The sequence below is a fragment of the Hemiscyllium ocellatum genome, chromosome 34 (genome assembly GCF_020745735.1).
Source record: "Hemiscyllium ocellatum isolate sHemOce1 chromosome 34, sHemOce1.pat.X.cur, whole genome shotgun sequence".
NCBI lineage: Eukaryota > Metazoa > Chordata > Chondrichthyes > Orectolobiformes > Hemiscylliidae > Hemiscyllium > Hemiscyllium ocellatum.
Genome location: NC_083434.1, coordinates 24369479 through 24396584, shown reverse-complemented (window position 1 = coordinate 24396584; position 27106 = coordinate 24369479). Strand labels below are relative to the sequence as shown.

The 27106-nt window shown below is 41.1% G+C and overlaps 1 protein-coding gene across 2 annotated transcripts in view; it reads left to right on the top strand.

Annotated features, from left to right (window-relative positions):
- Positions 1–21728, top strand: part of LOC132832207 (nucleotide-binding oligomerization domain-containing protein 1-like) — a 46098-nt gene extending 24370 nt beyond the window's left edge. Inside the window, exons 5-12 of one of the 2 annotated variants that reach the window (XM_060849995.1) lie at positions 1414–1497; positions 4684–4767; positions 4868–4951; positions 6571–6654; positions 10300–10383; positions 11026–11109; positions 18184–18267; positions 21414–21728. In XM_060849995.1, the coding sequence (XP_060705978.1) occupies positions 1414–1497; positions 4684–4767; positions 4868–4951; positions 6571–6654; positions 10300–10383; positions 11026–11109; positions 18184–18267; positions 21414–21483 (658 nt within the window). In that variant the 3' untranslated portion in view covers positions 21484–21728. The remainder of the gene's footprint in view (positions 1–1413; positions 1498–4683; positions 4768–4867; positions 4952–6570; positions 6655–10299; positions 10384–11025; positions 11110–18183; positions 18268–21413) is intronic. The other variant, XM_060849996.1, reaches the window with a different exon arrangement.
- The last annotated feature ends 5378 nt before the right edge of the window (positions 21729–27106 follow it).

Below are 27106 nucleotides of genomic sequence, written 5' to 3'. Positions count from 1 at the left end.
AAGGTTTGGAGGGATAAAGGCCAAGAACAGGCAGATGGGACTAGCTTAGTCTGGGGACATGGTCAGCATGGACTGGTTGGACCAAAGGGTCTGTTTCCATGCTGTATGATTCTCTGTAACTCTAATCATCAGTCTTTATTATTCGCTATATGGAGTAACATATCAGCTTGGGAATTATACTCTGTACACCCAAACTAAGATAAAATATACTTCTAAAATGTTTTTGCTCATGCAATATTATTAAATAGTTTATCCGGGTGATTTAAGTTGTATTTTGATTTCTTAAACAAATCTATGGGGTGAGTGTTTTTGATCATTTATAGGATGAGGGTGTCACTGGCTAGACCAGCATTTATTGCCCATCATAAATAGCCCAAAGGGCAGTTTAGAGTTAGTCATGTTGCTGTGGGTCTGGAGTCACATGTAGGTCAGACCAGGTAAGGACAGCAATTTCCTTCCCTAAAAGACATTAGTGAACCAGATGCTTTTTTTTTCCTGACAATGGTGTTGTGGTCATCATTAAACTCTGAATTCCAGATATTTATTGAATTCCAGATTCCACCATCTGCCATAGCAGGATTTGAACTAAGGTCCCCAGAACATTACCTAGGTTCCTGGATTAATTATCCAGCAATAACACCAGGAGATCATCACCTTCCCCACTTTGTCAGTATTGAAAGATTCCTTAAAGCATGAGCTGGCACCATGACAGCAGGATCCTTCAATGGCATTTTGCAATTGCTAGCCAATGAAGAGACTGCCACCAGGACTGATGCCTGATAGAGGATGGCAGACTTGCTGGGCTATGCATACAGCTGGCAGTTTTCACAGTAGCATGATTAATGGAGACCACTAATGAGACTGCAGCATGTGAAAGGAGGGGCTCAATGCACCCTCAAAGATCAGACAAGTTCTGTTCAGCAAGTATTGAGCACATGCATAAATCAATGGCATGGCCTTTGCCACTCAGCAGAGATCAGCATTGTTGGAAGGGTCCTCTCTTAGAGTCATGAAACAGTCATAAAACCAAAAGCCACCAAACCGATCCCTGGAAACCCACTGTGAATTTGCTAGAGTTAAGCCTGGCAGTCTCCCCATGTAATAGTGGGTCCTTCTGATGAGGGCAAAGTGTAGATAGGGTGAGAAGTTAATCAGATTTTTAACTGACTCGACTGGTCACACTCCTGACCTTCCCACTGCTGGTACTATAGTATGGAGATGGGAAGATATCAGGCTTTCATCCTCATGGTTTCCCGTGCCGTATTACTCGTCCTCTTGCTCCCTAGTCCATCACCAGAACACTGGCAAAATTCAGCTTTACTCGTAAAGTTACTCATGAAATAGCATCTTTAATTGGAACCACAGTTAATGACAAATTAGTCCTTATCTGACATACCTTTTTTAATGAAACAGGTTGAGTGTAAATCAGATCACAGACCAAGGAGTTCACATCTTGGTAGAAGAACTCAAAAAGCATCAGAAGATCAGATCACTCGGGTGAGAGCATATGACCATAGTATGCCTAGAGTCTATGGTTAAATTTTTTTTTAACGTAGATTGTGTCTTTGCTTTTTTGTTTTTGCTATGCTTCTTCCAACATCTGCAAGCCCATATGTTCACATGCTGCATTCATGCTCTTTGAGTGCTATTCTGTAGCTTGGATGCAAGACAAAGGACTCCATTTATTTTCAAATGAAAGGCTGAACCAAGCCCTTCTTTGCTTTCTCAGATGGTCAGAAAAGATTCCATAATCATATTTCTCAAAGAAAAACAGAGGGGATCTTAAATGTGTCCAGACTGATAGTTAGCTCCCAGCTCACATCACTTCAGTAGCCTTATCACTGTTGCTTGTAGGAGCCAACTGTGTGTAAATTGGCTGCCACATTTGCTCCATTGCAGGAATCCTGCAATGTATTGCAATTCACTTTGGGATGTTCTGACATTATGGAAGCCGGTATATCAATAAAAGCTTGCTTCAACAAAGGGGCCAGATAGGTAGATTATATGGAAACATCCCATCTACCAGCTCATGCCTTAGAAACCAAATTAATGGGAAATAATTGTAAGCTAAACTGAAAGAGAAAAAAAATGCAATGGTCCATCTATTGATTGATGAGTGTTAACCTGCTCTGGGATGTGAACAAGATCTTTGCATAATGAGAGCTAATGGTTTGAGCGGTCAGATTTACCATCACCTGCACAGGAAGTAGTCAGTCATTCACATGTGAATGAAATTTCTTGCTGAAATTCATACATTTGGGGTACTCTACCTTTGTAAGAAATCAATTCCCATAAGGTCAGTGGGATGAACTTCAAGGGGCTCCTCTAGTGGGTGGATAATTCACAATACACACAGCATGGTGGGGTGTGCAAGTTAGAAATCAATTCTTGATAAGCTGCTTGTGAATTTATACTGAGAAAGCTTTCCCTCCCCATCTCATCGCACCACCCCTGATCTCAGTTGATCTTCAATCCTTCACTCAATCTTCAATGATGGCCATTTAGTTTATATCACTGATTGGAGATCCTTCTTCATCAACATTTTGTTCTAGAGTCATAGAGATGTACAGCACAGAAGCAGGCCCTTCAATCCAACTTGTCCATGCAGACCAGCTATCCTAACCTAATCTAGTCCCATTTGCCAGCACTTGGTCCATATCCCTCTAAACCCTTTCTATTTATATATCCATCAAGATACCTTTTAAATGTTGTAATTGTACTAGACTCCATCACTTCCTCTGGCAGTTCCTTTCCTTACACTCACCACCCTCTGCATGAAAATGTTGCCCCTCAGGTGCCTTTTAAATCTTTCCCCTCTCACCTCAAATGTTTGACCTCTAATTTTGGACTCCACCACTCTGGGAAAAAGACCTTGGCTATTTATCCTATCCATGCCCCTTGTCATTTTATAAACCTCTATTGATTCACCCCATCAGCCTCTGACACTCGAAGGAAAACAGCCCCAGCCTATTCAGCCTCTGCCTATAGCTCAAACCCTCTAAACCTGGCAACATCCTTGTAAATCTTTTCTGCACCATTTCAACTTTCATACCATCTTTCTTATAGCAGGCAGACCAGAATTGAATGCAGTATTCCAAAAGTGGCCTAACCAATGTCATGTCAGCTGCACAATGTCCTCCCAACTTCTACACTCAATGCACTGACCAATAAAGTGTGGAGTTTGCACATTCTCCCCGTGTCTGCGTGGGTTTCCTCCGGGTGCTCCGGTTTCCTCCCACAGTCCAAAGATGTGTAGGTCAGGTGAATTGGCCATGCTAAATTGCCCATTGTGTTAGGTGAAGGGATAAATGTAGGGGAATGGGTGGGTTGCACTTCGGCGGGTCGGTGTGGACTTTTTGGGCCGAAGGGCTGTTTGCACACTATAAGTAATCTAAACTAATCTAAAAAAAGGCAAGCATGGTTGAATAGTATTTCACAAAATGGGTTTTGTTTTACACCATATTGATGCCTCTGACTGCATCTGCATGTTAGAGAAGTAAGCCCCCTAGTGCTCAGCAATGGATGCAGCTTTTAGGAGACAGCATTTGACTATTCTGAGACACAGCAATAATTAAATGTTTGGGGAAAAAAAATCAGTGAATTTGAACTTGGGACAGATTATGGCAATCTTTGGAAGAACTGAACAGAGGTTAGAAAGACAATTCATCATGCAAAGGAAATATCAGCAAATGAACTGTCAGGCAGAGTCAGAGAGGCCAAATCGAGGACTGAGGGACTTCTGCTACGTGTTCAGATGAGTTGGGGCTGTTCTTGAGAGCAGAGAAAATTACAGGAAGATTGAGTAAACATGTACAACACACTGGCTTTGATTGAGGGAACAAAGTGAAACATGTTTCCACTACAGCAACCATGTGATAAAGTGCTAAAATACTGTGCAAAATTACTGAGGGGAGATGAGGATACAGGTTTGATGATCTGAAATGAAACCCCGAAAGGGTGGTAAAAGCAGATTGAATGGTAGCTTTCAAAAGAAATTCGATAAATATACTGGAAGGGAAAAGAGCTATGGAAAAGTCATAGAGTCATACAGGTTTACAGCTTACAGAAAAGCGTCCACTTCAGTTAAAAATAACCAGCTAACTGTTTTAAATCCACTTTCCATCACTTGACCCATAGCCTTTGTGCCGCAAACGCATTTTTAAATATTTCTTCAATGTTATGAGGTTTCTGCCTCCACCATCAGTGAGTTCCGGATTCCCATCACCCTCTGGGTGAAAATTTTTTTTCCTTACATCACTAAATTTTCTTGATTTAACTTAAATCATCCTATCTACCCAACCTCTGCCCCTCAACTTTATACATCTCAATTATGTCCCCTCTCAATCCCTTCTGCTCAAAGGAAACCAAACCCAGTCTATTCAATCCCTCTTCATAACTGAAACTCTCCAGTACAGGCAACAATTGAAGATTGGGATTAATCGCTCATTCATGAGAAGCATGATGGACCAAATGGCTTCTTTCAACACTGTAGTATCTCATGGTTTTATGACAACACTGGAATCACTTGAGAAAAAAATTAGCTAGAGATGGGGATTGTAGAGTGTGTCTGGGTGGATGAACTAATGGGCTTAATGGCTTTTGTGACCACAATTACCTCAGTCTTCTCTTTGTTTAAAATTGGTTTTTGAATGGCTGATATCCATGTGACCAACTCTATTTCAGACTTTATAAGAATTACATTAGTGATGTTGGCGCAAGGGATGTTGCTGAACTGATTGAAGCTTGCTCCAGTCTTGTCAATTTAAGGTGAGTCACTCTATTGTGGTTAAAAAAAACCTGTTATTCCTCATAAGAGTTCACTACCAAAGAACCACTTCCTTTTTCATATGATGTTATCTTCAAATAGGATGGGAGCAAACATGATCACCCATGAAGGAGGAACTTGCTTAGCTAAAGCAATCCAAAAAAGTAAAACCATTGAAGACACCGGGTAAGTTGGATAGCAGAATACACAGTAGGGTTGGGAGATATGCAGGTGCAGAGTGTTGGAGAAAAAATAGTTCGAAATGGGTTAATGTTGGAGATTGCATTAAGCTCTACCAAACCTAATAATGTCATACAGTCTCATGCAGACAAATCAGGAGGACAGCATTGGATTTCAGAGTGCATGGACCTGTCATCACACTCTCCCAGCAGCCTTAGTGACAATCTCTAACTAACTCACATCAGCCAATGAATTATATCTTGTTAGGCAAAATTTCCTCCTTATTAAGATTCGCTAATAGCTCTTTGTCCAATACTCCAATCGAAAAAGTCTTTATACCCAAACCAGAGGAGGGATGGAAGCAGCATCCTTCTATTACAAGAACCAGATGTAGAAGCTAAAGTACATACTGACTCAAAGATGCCAATAATATGATTACTCTTTGGTGCCACTTGATCTGACATATCGGAAAAACATAATAGGGACCTCCCCTGAGATTTATCCAATAGAAACTCCTGATAAAAGAAATCCATGAAAAGCAAGGGATTAAAACTCATAATTATGATTTTAATTAGTATGGCACAGTTCTACAAAAGTTGACATCTCTTGATTGGCCACAAATTTATAAAGAAATCAAATGTATTTCTTTGATAATTGGCTTTGACAGCTCATTAGTTTTTTCATTCATGGAAGCTCAATAAAAAGAGAAACCACAGACACAAAGTCATATTCTACTGTTTGTTTCTTCAGTTTTGTGTTTCAAAGCTAATATTTGAAATTAACTTGACAGAAAGTAATTTACAGAAGTAGAAATTAATTGGAAAATACACAGAGATACTAATGGAAGGTGGCACTTTTGTTGAATTTTCAGATTTATGATCTATTTAAACAAGAGATTATAGGAATAAAATGTTTTTTCGTCTGTCTCTTTTTCTTCCCCTGTATACATCTTGCACATGTTCAGCACCATCCTGTGAGTCAGAGAATAGGAACGAGAGAGAACAAAATTAACCTTGACATTCCTTCTGATGAGTCACTCTTTTATTTCACAGTGTTAGGGTAGCTGGTTCATCTTTTCCTTCATTATCAGCTCACTGTAAAAAGGATCTGATGTAACAGAAAAGCTGGCCAGCTGAAGAGCAGATTGTGAGAATGTTTGTGTTCACCAAGACAAGATCAGAGCCTTGTAAATTAGAATTAGACTCAGTACAGGTCAATATTAGCCTGGCTTTGTGGTAGAACTCTTGCCTTTGAATTCAAAGGTTCAAGTTCTGCTCTAGAGACTTGAGCACAATAATCCAAGCTGACGGCTAGGAAATTGTTATTGATGGCACTGGCTGAAGAACCATATTCAATTTTCAAAGGCAAGTGCAAATCAGTCACCATATTTGCTACTTTAACATTTTAATGATGACTGCTGTTCAGAAAGTAATTCATCCTCTGCTAAATATTTTGGGAGATCTTGAGAATATAAAAGGTAGGTCCCTGTTTCTTAACCATAAATACAAAACAATTATATTGAACATCATTAAACAGAATTTTTTTTAAAATATCTCTGCCAGTTTACTTGCAGATTGGAAATTTCAAAGAATTCATCAAATAATTTAAGTTTTTACTATTGGTAGGTTCTGGGGAAATCAGATAGGAGACAGAGGAGTTGTAGCCTTTGCAGAGGCATTGGAAAATCACCAGAGTTTGAAGAATCTGAGGTAACTAATTCATAATTATGTTACTTGCATGTATTTTTTGCTAAATGGTCAGAGAGGCATTTAAGTGCTGTATCAAAGTGTTCAATTCTACATCATCACATCAAAGTACGTTTTACCAAAATGTCATAACGTGAGGTGGGGTGAACAAAAGAACAGAACACTAATGTTCCATCATTGTCAAAGGATCAGGAGGGCATTTTGAAAAGTGGACTGGAAGAACATGTTTTCCGCATATCCAATTCAGCTTGGTAGTGTTCAGGAAATTTGACCACATGACATCTAATCTGGGAACAACGTCCTTGCAGTTAGCATCACAGTGAGGAGGTATGGGAAGGACCTCCTGCTAGTTATGAAGAAACAAAGAGTAAATGTTCTCAGACCCTAAGTAGCCTCAAACTTTATGTAAATATTTTTCCTGCACTGGTTAAAAATATCTTTGCTTTTTGCAACTGCACAGTAGCTTTGTGGGATGTCAAATTATAAGGCCTTTTTCTCTTTTTTCTCTGTGCAAAGAATGTATAGAATGGATTTGAAAAGCCTTTGTAGGTTTTTTAAATGAATATTTTAATTGTAATAAAACCATGACATCAAACAAAAAAGAGTGGTCTTACCCTACTGCAGCAGTAGAAGCTCCGAAGGAGAGAACTGATTGGTAAGTAGTAGGTAAGGCCAGGTAAATATTTATTGCTGATAGTTTCTGAAGTCTTTTTGTGGTTTAAAGTTTCTAAGGGCTGTGTTCTGTAGTAACAAGGACTAGGAAAGATTGACCTTCAAGAAACTGATATTAATTGATATTAAGCATCTTCCAAAAGGTTTAACTTAAAAGGGTAAATTGTGGCAGGAATTTTTTTCACTACTACAGAGACAAAACTGCACCTTCCTTTCTGGTATCCAAAGGCTTCTGATCATCTTGTTCACACCCAAAAGCTGCTAAGCTACCTGGGAGCTAATCACATAGTTGGCGGCAGACAGAACAAAGCCTTTGTAATCAACAACTCATCACCAGTCCATAGACCAAATAGCTTCTGTTGCCAGCCGAATCTCCCTTTGTTCAGACCCCAGGCTCCATCATGTCTGTTTTAACATGCCCCACATTGTTTGAAGAAGCAGCAGTGTAAACAGCGCTTAGAATGAGTGTCATTAGCCTACTTTGAAAAGTACAGCAAGACTTCCCCACTCTCTCACACAAACCATAGATCCAAACCTTCCAGTTAGCTTCAGTACTTGGTGCATTGCCACTAGCCAGGAAGATGTTTGCGCCTCGACCAGCTGGCACTGTTTTGGCCCGGACTTCCGATCCCTACCGGAGCTGCAATGGCTCAGCAAAGCCTTTCAGGAGGAACATGGGCGAGCACAATAAAGAGAGGACTTGCCTAGTTTTCCTGACATTAGCAACTGTATTCAGGTAAGTTTTTAAATGTTCAAATCTCTTAGTGGGTGTGTGAGCGGATAAAATGGCAGCAAGAATGTCTCCCGGCCTCAGCGTGGACCCGGACTCCCAGCCCCGAGGTGAATCTCAGCCCAGCCTGGGTTGAAAGGATTGATAATCCGAATTTTAATGTCTCTGGTTTTCTAATTTATTACTGGACTTTTTATTTCTTTATTTTTTTACATTTTCCCTCAGACTTTGTGCTTATGAATGCATAACTGGTAGCTTGTAAGTTTACTGTACACAGGTGACAATATAGCTAATTCTATTTGGATGGGAGCTCGATGTGGTGAGTTGGAAGATAGTCAGATTTGTTTGGGGGGGGGCTGCAGTCAGATAGAGAGAGAGAGAATGAGAGAGAGAGAGTTCTCTCTGGTCAGCAGAGAGGTGATGTTATGTTGCCTAATCACTGAATCACAACAGAGATTACACTGCATGATATTAAAGGGTAAATATCTGGGTGAGCAATGCATATGTAGTCCAAATCTCCGATACTGAGATCAGTGTACGGTATCTTCATGTAGTGTCCCAGGAAGCATAAGTCAGACTTTATCAGACGTTCACATTTTGTGAAAGTGAGGACTGCAGAAGCTGGAGATCAAAGTCAAAACGTATGGTGCTGGAAATGCACAGCAGGTCAGGTAGCATCCAAGGAGCAAGAGAATGGACATTTCGGATATAAGCCCTTCATCAGGAATGTGGGGGAGGGGAGTCTGAGAGATATTTGGAGGGGGGTGGGGATGGGGCTGTGGGAATAGTTGTTAGGAAGGCAATAGGAAGATGCAGGTGGGGGTGGTAATGGTCACAGGGGTGGGTGGAATAGATAGGTGGGAAGGAAGATGGACAGGCAGGATAGGTGGGAAGGCAGATGGACAAGTAGAATAGTTCAAGAGGGTGGTGCTGAGTTGGATGGTTGGATCCAGGATGAGGTGAAGGAAGAGGAGATGAGGAAACTGGTGAAATAGACATTGATGCCGTGTGGCTGAAGGGTCACAAGACAGAAGATAAGGTGCTCTTCTTCCAGTCATTGGGTGGCTAGGATTTGGCTGTGGAAGAGGCCCAGGACTTGCATGTCCTTGGCGGATTAGACGGAGGGGACACGGTGGTTATTTGGTATGTCTCCCCTAGAGATGTTCTCTGAAATGTTCTGTGAATTGGCATCCTAGCTTCCCAATGCATAGGAGAGACTTTGTGGGCAATTAAAGTGCACATGAGCACATCAGGACTTCAAATGGAGCCCTGATCCAAATCACGACTGAAGTTCAGATTTTGCCACTCAGGATGTCAGAAGATGCAGTCTATCATTTCTTTATATGGCTTGCTTCCAAATCCTGACTGATGACTCGCTTGCTTTACTCCATACCATTCTATATTAATGCAAAAATGTCGATGCTACAAAATCTGATTAAAAAAGCAGAAAATGCAGGAAAATCCTCTAGGTTATCCTGTGGAGAGACAAACAGAGTTAATATTTCAGGACAGAGGCCTTTTGCCCATAATGTTAAAAGTTAAAGATGAAACAGGTTTTAAGCAGGTACAGGGGCATGGAAAGTAGGAGAGAGCCAATAGAACAAAAAGGAAGGCAAAAAGAAGGACAAAGAAGTCTGAATGAGGTGATGATGAGACAAGTAATAGTGAGTCTGGTAGAAGTGTAAATGAGAAACACTGGAAGCATCTGCCATCTGAAACAAATGAAGACAATGCGGTCAATAGTTTAAGATGATAACCAAAGTTTGAAAGGCAGAAAATTTACTCATTTGAAAGATAACATGCTGCCAGTGTAAGATTTGAAGATAGAACAAGATCAAAGAAGAGATTTAAAAGACTACAAGTTCAGTGTCATGCTTGTGGATGTGGTGGTGTTCCACAAAGCAGGTCCAATCTGATTTTTGTCTCCTCTGTGTACGGGAGATTGCATAGCAACCAGTAAATCCATGACACCACATTCAGAGAAGTACACATAAATTGCGATTTTACCTTGTAGAGTGTTGAAGACCTGGATGGTGGGAAGGGAAGGGAAGGAAAGGGGTTATAATTCCTGCACTTGCAAAGAAAGGACTGGTCCACAATGTCAGAGGCAACAGTCCATTGGAATGCTGAAAGGGAATGGGCAAAATTCCAATGAAAACTTTTGTTTCTGTATGGAGTTCTAAGACTGGTCAGGGCCTGAATTCACTAGAAAAGAAAATAAATCACTTATTTTCATATTTTCCCAGCCTCGCAGCAAACCAGATCTCATCAGAGGGCAGCAAACATCTGGCCAAGGCACTCTGCAAGAACAGCTCACTAAAAATACTCTGGTACTGACTGGCATTTACTGACTTGCTCGGAATGTTTATTGATGGTTGAAAATGGAAGGAATCACAGAGTAAAAACTAATTTAAAAAAACAAATCAACAAGCAAAAATTCTTGGATAAAAGTCAGATGTTCATAAGATTTTCTCATCATAATTATGGACTTTGTATGAAACCTTGATTTGATATTTAAGAATATGCAGAACTTGTGTAAAGTTAAAAAAGGAGGCATTTTAAAGTTGGACCAAAAGGTCTGTTTCCATGCAGTACATCTCTTTGACTTAGGGTACAAATATATATATATAATATGCATTTTAATTTAAAGTTGCCCTTTTATTAAGGACTATGATATTACTGCAAATGCAAGAACTATGTTCAAGTTCATAACTTAACCTTAATCCACATTCAATATAATGGCATATGTCAACTTGAACAGAAGGCTATAAGTATTATCAAATTTTTAAAAATGTATTAATAATATTATTTTGTTTAAAGTGATGAATGCTCTGGATTAATAATGATCCATATATTTGAACATTTATTATAAATTGGATATGAGGTTTATGAACCTGGAATTATCATGCAGGGAGATTTTGATCAGAAATACTAATGTTGAATTTACGGTATTGACTTTCTGTGTTTTGCAGGTTGACTCAAAATGATTTAGATGATGCATCAGCTGAAAGCTTTGGTGAAATGCTAAGAGTTAACACATCTCTGGAAAAGTTATGGTAATATTTAATAGTATGCCTCTGAAATGAGATCTTAAACTCTTGTCACATCACAGGACTGATGCCACGGGTTGAAACTGTCATAAAAATCACTGTTAGGGATTTTTGCTTTTAGTTGCTTAGTTCCTGAAACTGTGTGCAATGACATCTTGTTTAGTTCCAGCTTTCTTCCAATGTAAGCTGAGAGCTCAACCATGCATGCAGAACGAAAATGGCATTTCCTTACTGCTGGCCTGCAGACTTTTTCTGACATTGGAAAATACTTGCACTCTGAGCTCAAAGGCACAGATACAATTTTGGACTTCTGCACCCTGGAAGACTATAGGTGCTCAGTGATTTTAAGGATGTCCTTTTGACCTTTCAAACACTTGCAATTACATACCTTTAAATACTCTAAGGTGCTTCACAAAGTGCACTGAAAGGAGCCAGGTTATAGTCAGAAGTTCAGGAACTCTTAAGAATAGGTGACTGAAGAGGTAGACTTGAGCATTCTGTTGAGTGGCAAGAATGTAAGCTTTCTTTCCAAGTTCAAAACTTTAATTAGCAGCAGGTACCTAGCCTGAAGCTGGGAAACCTTTTCATTTCAAAATTATACTTTATTCATAAAAATATTTTCATATACATAAATAAGTTCTCTGAAGCAGTTGGGTTCTGTACAGTAACATATGAAGAAACAAACAGTGGAATTTGACTTAGCCTGAAGCTGGGAAGCAAGAGGAACAGCTGTACTTAAATATCACAGAAATAGGGCAGTACAGCATATTCTAAACCCGTTCTTGTTCCATTCAGCTCTGCTCCACTTCTCTCCCACTGTGTTCAAATGATTCAAATGGTAACACATTCTCTCAACTGCTGAACCCAGTCCTTGGTTCAATTGCAGTATCAACCGTAACCCAGAGGAACAGAAGGTGTAGCACTCATATCTTGTGCTCCTCCGTTGCTCGCTGTGATATTTAAGTAGCAGTTCTCCCTGGCAATCTTTGCGCAACTGGTTTTGTGAATAATTGAATATCACAACAGAGCACAGAGGACCCTTGATTAGCAGAAGGACACAGGCAGGGAGTTTTTTTTTGATTAATCGAATGCCGGATAACATATTTTAGCCAAGCATTTGGACTTTGTGATCTTGTCGGACAATCCGAAATTCGGATAATCGAATGCCGGATAATCGAGGTTCCTCTAACCGCCCAGCCCAGTGCCTCTCATTGCAGATGAATCCCATAAACTTATCCCACTGTTAGGTTTGCACTGGACAGTGAATGTCCCAGACTGGAAACTAAGTGAGAGGTAGCACCTTGCCATGACAGTACCTACCTTTCACCCTACTTCTACTGGATGTGTGGGACCATCCATCTTCCCCATTTTGCTGGTTTCACCACACCTTTCTTTCTAACGATCTCTCACAGACAATCTGTATCTACCACATGTACTTTCTTTGACTTCTCTTGTCAGACTTCCTGCTGACATTTAGTTACCTCCTTTCTCTCAATTACAAGACTTCACAAGCCTTTCTTGTCCCATGACCATGGCTCTTTCCTCCCCTCTGTCCCCCCTTGTTCCTTGTTCTGCTGCATTTTAAATGCTGTGCATCTGTATTGTCTCCTGGTCTTAAAGGAGGACTAACAGTTTAGAGCATTGGTTGCTGGAATTTCTTGAATACTGCTACTCCTGCTCAGTGTTCCCAGTCTTTTCTGTTTCAAATCCCACTCTTGCTCATGTATCGTTTGGCGTACTCAGGTAATCATCTAAATCCCCTTACAAATGTGGGCACTTTAGAAACTGTTGTTGGAGTCATAATCACATGAGCTTGAAGATAATTTTGCATCCTTTTTGTAATCATGAGTTCTTGCATTCTCATTAACTCCAACTATTAAAACAAATCAGGTGCTTATTACCTTATCCATCCTTTTGTTAGCTTGATGCTAATGCCAACCTAGAATTTGGTCCAAGTATCAACTATTTCTCTGGTAGCTAGGTTTCCAAAATGGTGGATTGGAAGTGTACACAGATGTTTGGCTCAAGGTGCGTCACCTTCCATGTCAGTAAGGACAAACAAGAGAAGACCGCTACCCAGGCCTGAAATATGTGTTAATTCTTTACATCTGTCAGATTCAGGTTCTCTTCTATAAAGTTGAGTTGCCCTGAAGCAGTTAGCCAGCTAGACAAATCAATTCTCTCCATGATACACCAGGAAATGGTTGAAGGCACAAAAGACAACAAAGGCAATGGGCCCTGATTACCATGGTAGCAGTACCATGACCTGTGCTCCAGAACCAACCCCATTCCAGCTAACCTGTTCCAGTATAGCTAAACCATCTACCATGTAATGGGAAAATTTCCCGGATATGTTCTGCCGCAAAGAACAAGACAAATCTAATCCAACTATCTACCTGCCCATTAGCCTATTCTTTATCGTCAAAGTGATCGGGAATATTAGGAGCGGTAATGGTGATGCACTGACAGTAAAAGGGTGTGATTTAGAAATCGCCAATATCTGGCACATGTGTGCCGTGAATGTTACTTGCACTTTTCAATCAAGCCTGTGTGTTTCCTGGATCTACATGTTAACACAGATGTCTTCAGTACCTGAGGACTTACCATTGGTACTGAACAGTGTGCAGTAAGTGGCAAATATTTCGAAGTCTGATCTTACAATGGAAGGAAAGTCATTCATGAAGCAGCTGAAAATGTTAGTGCAAGTGACAGCCCTATCAAAATAATAACCTGCTTACCGATGCTCAGTTTGGGATCTGCTAAAGTCACTTGACTCCTGGCATCTCTACAGCCCTGCGCAAACACGGACAAAGGAGCTGAATAAATGAAGCTGACATCAAGATTGTATTCCATCTGGCAGAAATGCTACGTGGGCAAGTGTGAGGTTACGTACTTTCATCAGAAGAACAGAGGCATAGACTATTTTCTAAACAGCGAAAGCTTCAGAAATCTGAAGGACAAAGGGACTTTGGAGTCCTAGTTCAGGATTCCCTTAGGTTAATGTACAGGTTCAGTTAGCAGTCAGTAGAGCAAATGCAAGGTTAGCATTCATATCAAGAGGGCTAGAAAACAAGAGCAGAGATGTTCTACAAAGGATGTACAAGGCTCTGGTCAGGCTGAATTTGGAATATTGTGAGCAGTTTTGGACCCTGTACCTGAGGAAAGATATGCTGGCATTGGGGTGGGGTGGGGGCGTGGTCCGGAGGAGGTTTACAAAATGATCTTGGAGATGAGTGGCTTGTCATATGTGGAGTGGGTGAGGATGGAGTTCAGAAGAATGAGAGGAGATCTCTACAGAATATTGAGAAGCCTGGATAGAGTGGGCATGGAAAAGATATTTCCACTAGTAGGAAAGACAAGAACCTGGCGGGAAGGCACAGCCTCAGAGTGAAGGGATGAACCTTTTGAATTGAGATGAGGAAGAATTTCTTCAGCCAGAGGGCAGTGAATCTGTGGAATCTGTAGAAAGCTGTGGAAGCCAAGTCATTGAATTTATTTAAGATGGAGATAGAAAGATTCTTCATTGGTAAGTGGATCAAGGTTCATGGGGCGAAGGCAGACAAATTGGCTTGAGACACATATCAGTCATGAGCAAATGGTCAACACATTCAGTGGATTGAGTGGCCTAAATCTGCTCCAATATCTTATGGTCTTAGTCAAGTGTAACATGGTGGAGCATTTGTAAAACTGAAGTCAATAGGAATACAAGGGGGAAATGTCTTCACTATTTGGAGTGATACTTAGCACAAAGGAAGGTGGAGGCAAATCACCCCAGCCTCTGGATATTGCTGTAGGAGTTCCACAGTGTAACATTCGACATGCAAATGTTTTCAGCTGCGTCATGAATGACGTTCCTTCCATTGTAAGATCAGACTTTGAAATGTTTGCCATTTATTGCACACTATTCAGTACCAACGATAACTCCTCAGATACTGAAGACATCGGTGTTAATATTGTCACAATGCTGGCCCCGTTTATCTAATAGCTGTTCCTTTTCTCAAGGATACTGTGTCCTTGTTTTTTTCTCAGAGGGGTTCTAAACATTTCCTGGTGCTGATTAGACTGATTTGGTACAGAGATTAAAGGGTATTGAGAGGCCTTTTTGTTTACATGTAAACAGGTGAGACTTCAGGCCAAAGTGGTCATGTTTTAGAAGTGACCTCATAGAGTCATAGAGATGTACAGTATGGAAACAAACCCTTCGGTCCAACTCGTCCATGCTAACCAGATATACAAAACCACTCTGGTCCCACCCAGCCCATATCCCTCCAAACCCTTCGTATTCATATACCCTTCCAGACGTCTTTTAAATGTTGCAATTGTACTCGCCTCCACCACTTCCTCTGGCAGTTCATTCCATGCACGTACCACCCTTTGAGTGGAAAAAGTTGCCTCTTATGTCTCTTTTATATCTTTCTCCTTTCATCCTAAACCTATGCCCTCTAGTACTGGACTCCCCCACCCCAGGGAAAAGACAAAATCTATTTATCCTATCCATGCCCCTCAGGATTTTATAAACCTCTATAAGGTGACCCCTCAGCCTTCAATACTCCAGGGAAAACAACCCTAGCCTATTCAACTGCTCCCTATAGCTCAAATGACCTGTGTAATGAAAGGGGAGTGGTCAGCTCTCTAGCTGAGCAGTTCAGTAAGGAACTAGTTGGAAATTTAGCAGTGGACTGTGTGAACAGGCTCTCTCTCTTTCTACCCTTCTAAATTCAACCTGTAAGCTTCTGTTCCTTTTTTTTACTGGTCTTTAAGGGGGTTTGCTTGTTGGGACTGGTGTGTATATTCGGAACAACATAATTAAGTCTAGTTTGGATAGGCTGAGTTTTGTAGGGGCTCTTTGGTCTTTGTGTTTCATTATTTTAAACCTTTGTGGTCAATCTAGCCAGCTTACTCCAGTTAACTTTCACTGTACACTTAGCGAAACAAATTGCAGAAGTTATGGTCTGGTTACCTGCTCAAGAATGTTTTGAGTGGTCTGGGCTAGTCCATAACAACATGTAGATCCAGGGAACACCCAGGCTTGGGTTGAAAAGTGCATGTTACATTCACACCACACATGCCTGATATTGGCCGTTTTTAAATCACTCCCCTTGACTGTCAGTGCATCATCATTACCACTACTAACATTTTGGAGGTTATCATTTGCCAGAAACATAACTGTACATATATAGAAATGTTGTGGCTGTAAGAGGAGGTCAATTCTTCAGCAAGTGCCTGACCTCTTGATTTCCCAAGCCTGTCCATTTACAATGATGTGGAGGTATTGGTGTTGGACTAGGGTGAACAAAGTCAGAAATCACACAACACCAGCTTATAGCCCAATAGGTTTATTTGACTTCACCTGAGGAAACAGCAGTGCTCTGAAAGCTTGTGATTTCAAATAAACCTGTTGGGCTATAACCTGGTGTCGTGTGACTTCTGACTTTGTCCATTTACAGGCCATAAGTCAGGAACATCATGGAGAGCTTCATTTGCCTGGATGAGTGCAGCTCAAGCATCATACAAGTAGTTTGACATGATCCAAGAGAATGCAGGTTATTTGATCAGCACTCCACACACTGCCTTAAACATTCATGCACTTGACCACCATTGCACAATGCCAAGAGTTAGTATACTGCGTACCATGTGCTACTCATCAAACTCACTTTCATTGCACTTCCCAAACCTGTTATCTCTACAACATGAAAGGACAAGGGCAGTAGATGCTGCTACATCACACACCCTCCTGCTGTGTATCAGTATTCCTTCACTGTCACTGGGTTAAAATCCAGGAATCCCCTCTGTTATGGCATTGTAGGTCAACCCACAGCGATTGAAGAAGGCAGTTCATCACCACCTTCTCAAGGGTAACTAGAGGTGGGTAATAAATGCCAGCCAGCCAGCCAAAAATGCCCATATCCCACAAATGAATTTTAAAAATCCAGATTTGAATCGCATTGTGAATAGGCTAAATGTTACATTTCCCTCCCTGACAACATGGACTTAGCAGTTCAAAAAGTGCAGCTCACCACCACCTTTTCGAGGACAAATCCTGGCTGAGCCAGGCAATGTCCATATCCACAAAAGGAATTCAAAATTGTAATGTACCTGGAAATGAACATAGAACAGTACAGCAAGAAAGGGTGTTCCCGTCCAGCCTGCAGTAAAGGGCCTGATTGCTGTTCATGACACCTCCCATCCCTACACTCTGGAGGCTACATTAATAGAAGAGGTCTCTTCACTGAGAGGGATCAATGTTTCTTCTACAACAGTGAAATAGAACCTGAACCCAGTGGTTAGTAATGCTGCCTCACAGCACCTGGGTCCCGGGTTCGATTCCAGATTCGGGCAACTGTCTGTGTGGAGTTTGCACATTCTCCCTGTGTCTGTGTGGGTTTCCTCCAGGTGCTCCGGTTTCCTCTCACAGTCCAAAGATGTGCTAAATTGCCCATAGCGTGTTAGGTGCATTAGTCGGGGGAAATGGGTCTGGGTGGGTTGCTCTCCGGAGGGTTAGTGTGGACTGGTTGGGCCGAAAGGCCTGTTTCCACGCTGTAGGAAATTTAATCTAATCATATCTGCAGAACGTCGAGCTTCACCATTCACAAAAACTGTGTACATCCCGCATCACATGCCTGTGTATTCAACCTCTCAACTAAAATGAAGATTTCCTGTGCAGTCAGCAGGTTCACAATCCTTTGACTGATCTTCTTGCAGATAACACAAGTTTGAATCACTTATGTTTTACTCTGATATTTCTATCTCATATTTCTTTTAATCTTTCACATAGTGTGCTTTGCTGCACATCCTTAAGTGCCTTTGAAAAGGTGGTGGTGGGCCATCTTCTTTATTCGGTACAGCCCATGTGGTGCTGGTATATCCATATTCTCCAATTCCATTTCAATGCACCCCAGCCTGCCCTTTCACATTTATTTTATTTTATTGTAAGGATAGACCCTGTATTAGCTACTAGAAGATGAACAACTAGCTTTGCAGTGGTAACATTTGTAGGGAATGATATTTTATGTATTATATCCATACATACAGGTATATGGACACTGGAAAATCACTAGGAATGTAATAAATATTTTGCAGGTTGATTCAAAACAAGATAACAACCCATGGAGCCACATACCTCCTTCAGTCACTCAGAGAAAACACCACTATAAATGAAATCTGGTAAGGCAAAAGCATCCGTCTCCACTTCTATTTATCAGTCAGCATCTACTTGGTACAGGACATGTATGACAGTTAGATTATAAGAACAGACGGCTGGCCATTTTACATTATTTAATCAGTTTGCTTTCCCTTCGCTTCAAGTTATAGAGACCCACCACCAGGCACCATTCCTGGTCAGTACACTATCAACTATCTTTATAAGTTAACCCACCTCATAAGCTATGTAATGGTGCATCATCCTGATATCTTGACCATAGCCTGGAATATTGCAATGAAATTAGGAAGTGCTCAACAGTCACTGTAACGTCCTCCTTACCACTGCAGCTGAGATCAGCTAATTCAATACAGACAGACCGTGTGCTTGGTTTCAGTATGCCATTCCTAGCTCCGAGTGAGACGGTGCAGTATTAACAATTCACTGCTTCACACTCTCCCCATACAGGGATCAGTATGAAATTACATTCGTTTCAGAAAATAATATGTTGGCATGGCATATGAATGCTAATGACATGACAAACGTTTTGGAGGAAGGTGGTGATTTTGGACCTAGTTTTCTAAATTCCTCCACCACTGGAAGTTGATCTTTTTCTGTATAAATCCTGGATCTCTTGTTGACATTAATTACCATGATTAGTTAATAACTCCATTAGGATGAGTGTACATAGTACATATTGAACTGAACAAACCTTGGTCTTTTTCATCTTGCTCCCATCAGGGTAAATGGCAGAGGCTGAGACCTTCAGATCTGTATGAAGTAAGCACCCATTGCCTTTGCAAACTAATCCATTATAAGAGTTCAGGATTGGATTGTGAGCACTTCTACATGATATATTTTTCTTTCCTGTTTTATCAAGGAACGAGGGTGCAACATTCATATGCAAATGATTTTGAAAGCTGGTGTTACATTCTATTGTAACAATTGAATGTCTTTTAGCCTTTGAAAGCAATTTATTAAAAAACACTGGGAACTATTAAATGATGGAAGTACAAAGAAATGGGACTCAGGAAATTGGGTTCAAAGGTTATGAATTTCTGTTCTTTCCCTGACCATCATGGCAAATGTGTAAGCCTTATGCTGGAACAAATTTCAATCACATTTCTAGTAAAGAGGCAAATTGAACAAGTTTGGATGTGAATTTCCAAACATGGTTCAAAAACAAGTTTCTCGCTTTGAGGGATTTTAAATCGGCTGAATGTATGAGAACTACCAGATTCCACCTGCCAAAAATATTATCTGTCAGCCATGCACAAAGCTCAAGTGACAAGCTCAGCACCAGATGACTGAAAGTGTATACAGCATAATGCAAGATCACCAGTGCTGGTTGGCATTTTCTGGGTGGCATGAACAATGTGGGCGGCACGGTGGCACTGTGGCTAGCACTGCTGCCTCACAGCGCCAGAGACCCGGGTTCAATTCCTGCCCCAGGCGACTGACTGTGTGGAGTTTGCACGTCCTCCCTGTGTCTGCGTGGGTTTCCTCCCACAGTCCAAAGATGTGTGGATCAGGTGAATTGGCTATGCTAAATTACCCATAGTGTTAGGTAAGGGTATGGGTGGGTTGCACTTCGGCGGGTCGGTGTGGACTTGTTGGGCTGAAGGGCCTGTTTCCAACTGTAAGTAATCTAATCTAATCTAACTGCCATTTTCTCACCACTGGTCACCTGCGATGCCCATCATCACTGTGCCCAGACTTCCCTATTCACCTGGAGGTTCTTGACCATCAGATTCCTGATGAAGGGCTTATGCCCAAAACATCGACTCTCCTGCTCCTCCGATGCTGCCTGACCTGCTGTGCTTTTCCAGCACCACACTTTTCAACTCTGATTCTTGACCATTGGTCAAACAGCCTTCTTTGCTCTGTCCCACTTCCAACATATTAACAACAGATGAAGGAAAATTTCAAAGAAAGCTCAAAAGAAAAACAGAATTTAAGAATATGATTTTCTCCTCCGTTGTTGACAGTTAGTGACCAGATGGTCAATCTTCAATTCCTCACAGCTACAGAATATTCTGAATGGTTTACGTATCTCATAATGATATGAATGTATTTGCAAGGTTTGTAGCTCAGCTTGAGGTTTAGGGTGTAGGTTTACTCGCTGAGCTATAGGTTTGATATCCAGACGTTTCATTAGCTGGGTAGGTAACATCATCAGTGGCAACCTCCAAGTGAAGCGAAGCTGTTGTCTCCTGCTTTCTATTTATATCTTTCTCCTAGATGGGGTTCCTGGGGTTTGTGGTGATGGCATTTCCTGTTCATTTCTGAGGGGTTGATGGATGGTATCTATATCTGTGTTTGTTTATGTGGTTTGAGTGCCAGGCCTCTAGGAATTCTCTGGCATGTCTTTACTTAGCCTGTCCCAGGATAGATGTGTTGTCCCAGTCGGAATGGATGCTCCCTTATAGCCCTACATACGGATTTAAAAAAAACACTATTTCGACTGGGACAACACATCTATCCTGGGACAGGCTAAGCAAAGACATGCCAGAGAATTCCTAGAGGCCTGGCACTCCAACCACAACGTCATAAACAAACACATAGATCTAGATACCATCTATCAACCCCTCAGAAAACGAACAGGAAATTACATCACCACAAACCCCAGGAACCCCATCCAGGACAAACACATAAATAGAAAGCAGGCAACAACAGCTTCGCTTCACTAGGAGGTCGCCATTGATGATGTTACCTAGCCAGGTAATGAAACGTCTGGATATCAAACCTACAGCTCAGCGAGCAAACCTACACCCTAGATATGATGCATTTTTGTTTTCTGAGGCTAGGTCAGTTCGATTAGTCAGTGAGAGAGGTGTTTCAAACCACTGCATCTTGATACCAGACGGAGGACACTTGCAAGCTTTTCTCCATACACCAGTCTACAGAGGAAAGGCTAACCAGTGCCAGGTTGGCAGAGGACTGCAATTTGGCCAAACCTGTAACCTCAGATTTATAATTGCAACAGTAGTTGGATCTAGTACAGAAGCAGAAACTTTAATGATCTCATTGTTCTAGGAATCAATAGAACATCAGTGACTATATTGTCTTGCACATGACTGCCTACAATAAGCATTTAGGACATGAATTTCTATCAGGGTTTGATCAATGAGAAAAGTTGCAAATGAATAATGATCTGCTGTTTCTGTTCCAGCCTGAAGGATAACTGGATTCCACCAAATGATGCCAGTCATCTTATGAAAGACAAACGCATCATCATCTAGGCCATTATCGGAGCAGTGACGGTTTGCAGCACCATGGGGACACCTTCATAACTTTCTCACCTTTAAATCAGAGGGTGATTTGTTCAAGTGCATCTCCAGAGACCTGAGGATACAATATAGTCTGACACTGCCAGAGCAGAAGTAAAGGGGTTTATATCACTTAGTGAAGGGTGTGTATCATTGATAATATATTATCTGTGGATGCAATGTTAAATCATAGCCAGTTTTACCTGTCTAGTACTAATTCAAAGAGCAGGGAAGGGTTCATATATAATTTAATCAAAAAGAGATATGATATTTTTATTAATTGCTGTCTGTGGGATGTTTCTATATGAAAATTGACTGTTGTTTCCTACATTTCATAATGATCATATTTAGAAGTACTTAAATGATTGCTAAATACTTTGGGATTCGTGAGATCATTAGAGCTTTGTATGGGTGCAAGACTTCCTTCTTCAAGCATTCCTGGAAGCAGTCTGACCTTAGAGTGTCTTCTGGTTGGAGGTAAAGATCTGTTTGTAATTAGTCATAGCCTGCTTCAGTTCAAGACCAGTAATCTATACTGTCTGCTCAGTATTGATCTCTGATCAGCACGGAAAGCTCTGACTATGCAATCATGGTCGTTAACATATCATCAGAAGGCCATTCTACCACAGTCTGACCTTGTGTCATTTGCAGTTTATAGAGTCTAGTCTGCATTGTTTAGAAAAATTTCCAAGTAATCTCCTCAGAGCTTTGAATGGAATATTATATAATGGAAATTTATTCAAGGCTAGCTAGTCAGATTTTCAATCAATAAGGGAATCAAGGCCTATGGGGAAAAAGGCAGAATAGTGAAGTTGAGGATTAAGATTATCTAAGATTACAAAGGGATCTGATTAAATAGGCCAAGGAATGGCAGATGGAGTTTAATTTAGATAAATGTGAGTTGTTGCATTTTGGTAGGATGAACAAGGACAGGACTTATGCAATTAATGGTTCGGACCCTGGGGAGTGTTGTCTAACAGAGAGACCTAAGGATTCAGGTACAAAGTTCTTTGAAAGTTGTGTCACACATAGACAGGGTGGTAACGGCAGCATTTGGCACACTTGCTTTCATGGCTCAGACCATTAGATTACTTACAGTGTGGAAACAGGCCCTTCGGCCCAACAAGTCCACACCGACCCGCCGAAGCGCAACCCACCCATACATATACCCCTTACCTAACACTACGGGCAATTTAGCATGGCCAATTCACCTGACCCGCACATCTTTGTGACTGTGGGAGGAAACCGGAGCACCCGGAGGAAACCCACGCAGACACGGGGAGAACGTGCAAACTCCACACAGTCAGTCGCCTGAGGCGGGAATTGAACCCAGGTCCCTGGCGCTGTGAGGCAGCAGTGCTAACCACTGTGCCACCGTGCCACCCGAGTATACCATTGAGTATAGGAGTTGAGACATGAAGTTGCAGTTGTACAGGACATCAGTGAGGCCACTTTTGGAGTACTGTGTACAGTTTTGGTCACCCTGCTATAGGAAGGATATTATTAAATTGGAGAGAATGTAGAAAAGAATAACGAGGATGTTACCGAAATTAGAGGGTTTGAGTTATAAGGAGAGGCTGGGGCATTTTCACCGGAGAGTAAGAGGTTGAGAAATGACCTTATGAAGAAGATTTATAAGGTCATGAAGGACATAGACAAGGTGAATGACAAATGTCTTTTCCCTAGGGTGTGGGAGTTCAAAACTGCAAGGTATAATTTTAAGGTGAGAAGAGAAAGATATAAAATGGACCTGAAAGGCAACTTTTACACTCACTGGGTGATTCATATGTGGAATGAACTGCCAGAGGAAATGGTAGATTGTACTGTTACAATGTTTAAAAGACGTTTGGATAGGTACACAAATAGGAAAGGTTTAGAGAGATATGGATCAAATACAGGCAAATGGGACTAGTTTAGTTTGGGAAACTTAGCATGGACAAGTGGTTCAAAAGGTCTTTTTCCATGCTGCATAACTCTATTAACAGCAAAGACAGAAGATTGAGCTGAGTTTTAAGAACTCGATTCCAGGATTGCTGAAGATTGTTCAAACGCTTGATTGTTTTTCACACAGTATTTTTCACAGTTATTCACACAATCGACTGTGTCTTTGGTGACAAACGAAATTCCCATTGGGGTGGTTCAAAGCTGAGGACTGTTACAGCTAAACAAATGTTAGAGTTGGGTAGAGATACAGCTCCCATCATCATTAATCCATCCTCACCTTTTGGATCGTGATGGAACTCTGGAATCTTTGTGACTGCTCTCCGTGGATCAACTTAATTAGTTGCAGATTACCTGTGGAACATATGACCTGGCTAAAAAGAAGCCATGTTACTCTACAATATCCATCAAAATATTTGGCATTTTCCCAATAAACTTGCACCAAACATGACCACATAGGATTTTTTATTGTGGGATTAAGAACTGGAAATGACATCACCACTTAAGAAACCAAGACCTATAAATAGAGAGGCGGGACATATCACCAGCGCTTCACCAGAGACTCTCTCTGATGGGGTTACCTAGTATGGTGATGAAACATCTGAAAACAAACCTTCCAGCTCAGCGAGCTAACTTACATACACATACATATAGAGAGGAACCTCGATTATCCAAACAAGATGCGCGGGCAGTATTTTGTTCGGATAATTGATTATTCGGATAACTGATTGAATGCCTCTCCTCTGAGTGTTTTGAAGTTTCCTTTTTCCTAGCTCTGCCTGCCTTGCTCCCTCTCTCTGTCTCAGGGTTTGTTTCTGAGCAGACATACACGCGTGGATAAGGGACCTGTAGCATTGCTGAAGCCTCCCCCCGCCGTTGCTTCACTTCAACGGGATTGACAGAGTGAACACTTGCTATGTCCACTCCCCATTCAGAAGACTAGGCAGCAGCACACCACTCAACTTACCCCTTCCCCCACCCCCTTCCCCCACTAAACCTCTGTCTGCCCTGCCCCTGGAACAGAGGGGCAGCCAGACTGGACACCAACAGCAAGACTGCAGCTGCCTTTGGGGGTGAGTCTCAAAATTGCGTGCGTTTTGACAAGTTCCTGCTCTGTTCTATATAGGCCAATGTTGGAGAGATTATTTGGGTCGAGTTGGGGGTGGGGGGAGGGGTTTAGGGTACACCACTGTGTAGAACTCCAGGGAAAGTGTAGGGAGAAAGAGAGCGCGGGTAGGATGTCAGTCATTTGGAGACGGTGCCTGCGCGCCCATCAACGCCCAGCACTGTTCTCGGCAGCATTTCAGTCAGCCGAATTAGTTTTTAATCATTGTAAACAAAAGGCGTGATCAGCGTTGGAAACACCTCTTTGATGCGATGTTTCTTTCAGGACCTTGAGATCTTCAGATAATCCAAAATTCAGATAATTGATATTCAGATAATCGAGGTTCCACTGTATATTTGAACATTGCCATAACGCTATTGAAGCATTTTGTCTCGCAACTCTTAGCAAAGAATAACAAGACCAAATCCCAATGATAAAAATACATACTGCATGAGAAAAGGGTACTAACTGTTTGGCAAACAGCTTCTAACTGGTAGAAGTGTTTCTCATGGAGAATGTACCAGGAAACAGTTAATTGACAAGTCACTCGTTTCTCATGCAGCATAAATTGTTATTCCCACTGAGGTTCGGTATTCTTCGGATTCTGTCCTGGTAGTTACAAGATAAACAGTTTCAGCAAAACTGAAGTTCTGTACTACCAAACAACTCTATATATTTGATTGCCAGAAGGTCATGTATTTTAGGAATTCTGAAATTGTTGCATTATTGCTAAAATAATTTGAAAGTGTGATTGAACCCTACATAATGTTACATGTCATGTCGAAGTGTACAATAAATGAGCTTTCTTCATAAAGACAAGGTTTATGCCTGAAATTTCTTTGGGAAAATGCAATGAAGTATAAAATTCAATTAACATTTGTGGAAATTAAAACCATTTCCCCAAATTCAAGTGCAAAATCACTTTGCACCTTTTATGTTTTTGACCTTTAGCTGTAGGATCAAAGCAAAGCTCTGTAAAATATGGATAAGAAATAAATATTGAAAAAAATCAGTAAGATACTTCATTCAGTTTAACAGCTACCTTAAAGAATCAGCACATCAAGCATTCAATCATGATTGAGGAGAAAGTGAGGTCTGCAGATGCTGGAGTATCAGAGCTGAAAATGTGTTGCTGGAAAAGCGCAGCAGGTCAGGCAGCATCCAAGGAACAGGAAATTCGACGTTTCGGGCATAAGCCCTTCAATCATGATTGCCAGGAGTTGATAGCACATGGGACTAAGTGATTGTAAAATTCGTGCTCTAGGATAGCAATATGTGTAGCTAATTCTCAATCACATTATTATCTCAAGCTTTCACAAATGTATTGTTGAAAAGGGCAAAAATTATCTCAATGACCCCCACTCAGTGGAATTTATGCAAACAATCCATGGTATTTTCTTAATGACTGAAAAAAGACAAAGTCAGAGAGGCATACAAGTTGAACATTGGCAGCAAACTGATGTGTTTGTACTCCACAATTTGTGCTGGTTTTAGGCATTGTCATTGACAGAAAAGAATTAATGAGCACAATAATTTTGACTTTATTCATCTCTGGCAGAACACAAATAATATTTTTGCTGTATTACTGTGACGATTACTTCAAAAGGTTAATGGTGAGAACTTCTGGGGGTTATATTATTTCCTCCCGACCTGAATGCAAAGATAACTTGTACTTGGGTCGATGTAAACATCAATTGTGCAACATTTGTTGAATCAAAACAAGTTAGGAACAACCAAAGACTAACCTGTGAGCTGGACGTGGGAGTCATGAGATGCTAAGTATAGGAGGCTGCCTTTAACTTCATCAGCTTTTCAAAAGAGCCATCCAGCCAGTCCTGCTCCTTTTCCCTTTTAGTCCTGTATATTTTTCCTTTTCAGTCTAGTACTCTTTGAGTCAAAAGGTCATACTCCAAAGAGCCAAGCAGAAACTCCAGGCTAACACAGATGCAGCACTCTCCTTTCGATATTAAAACTGTGGTCCTGCCTACTCATTCTAGTGGATATACAATATCTCATATTATTCAGAATAACAGAGGGGGTTTCCAGAGACATCCACTTAAGACTCATCTCTCAACAAACATCCTAACACAATAAAACTTTCTCATGGTCCATGTGACATTGTTGTCCAAATTAACAACTGTGTTTCCCTACATTATAAACCTGGATTTTTAAAGTGGTTCATAAGCTTTAAGTGATTTAGGAATGACTTGAGGTTATAAAAGGTGCTATGCAAATGTGAGTGCTTTGTTTATTAGCTTGACTAGAAAGCATGTGCTTGGCAGTGAAGTACATTATGCTGATTGTTTTGCTCTTAGTTTTGAGCTTGGTCATTTTCTGGAAACCCAACCAAGGTTTAAGAACCTCAAAAACCACCCAATTCCTCAAAGGTTCTTCATTCATAGTCATAGAGTTATACAGCACGGAAACTCGTCAAAGCCAACCAGATAGCCCAATCTAGCTGAGTCCCCTTTGCCAGCATTTAGCCCATATCCCTCTAAATCCTATGACTATTCATATACTCATCCAGATATCTTTTAAATGCTGTAATTG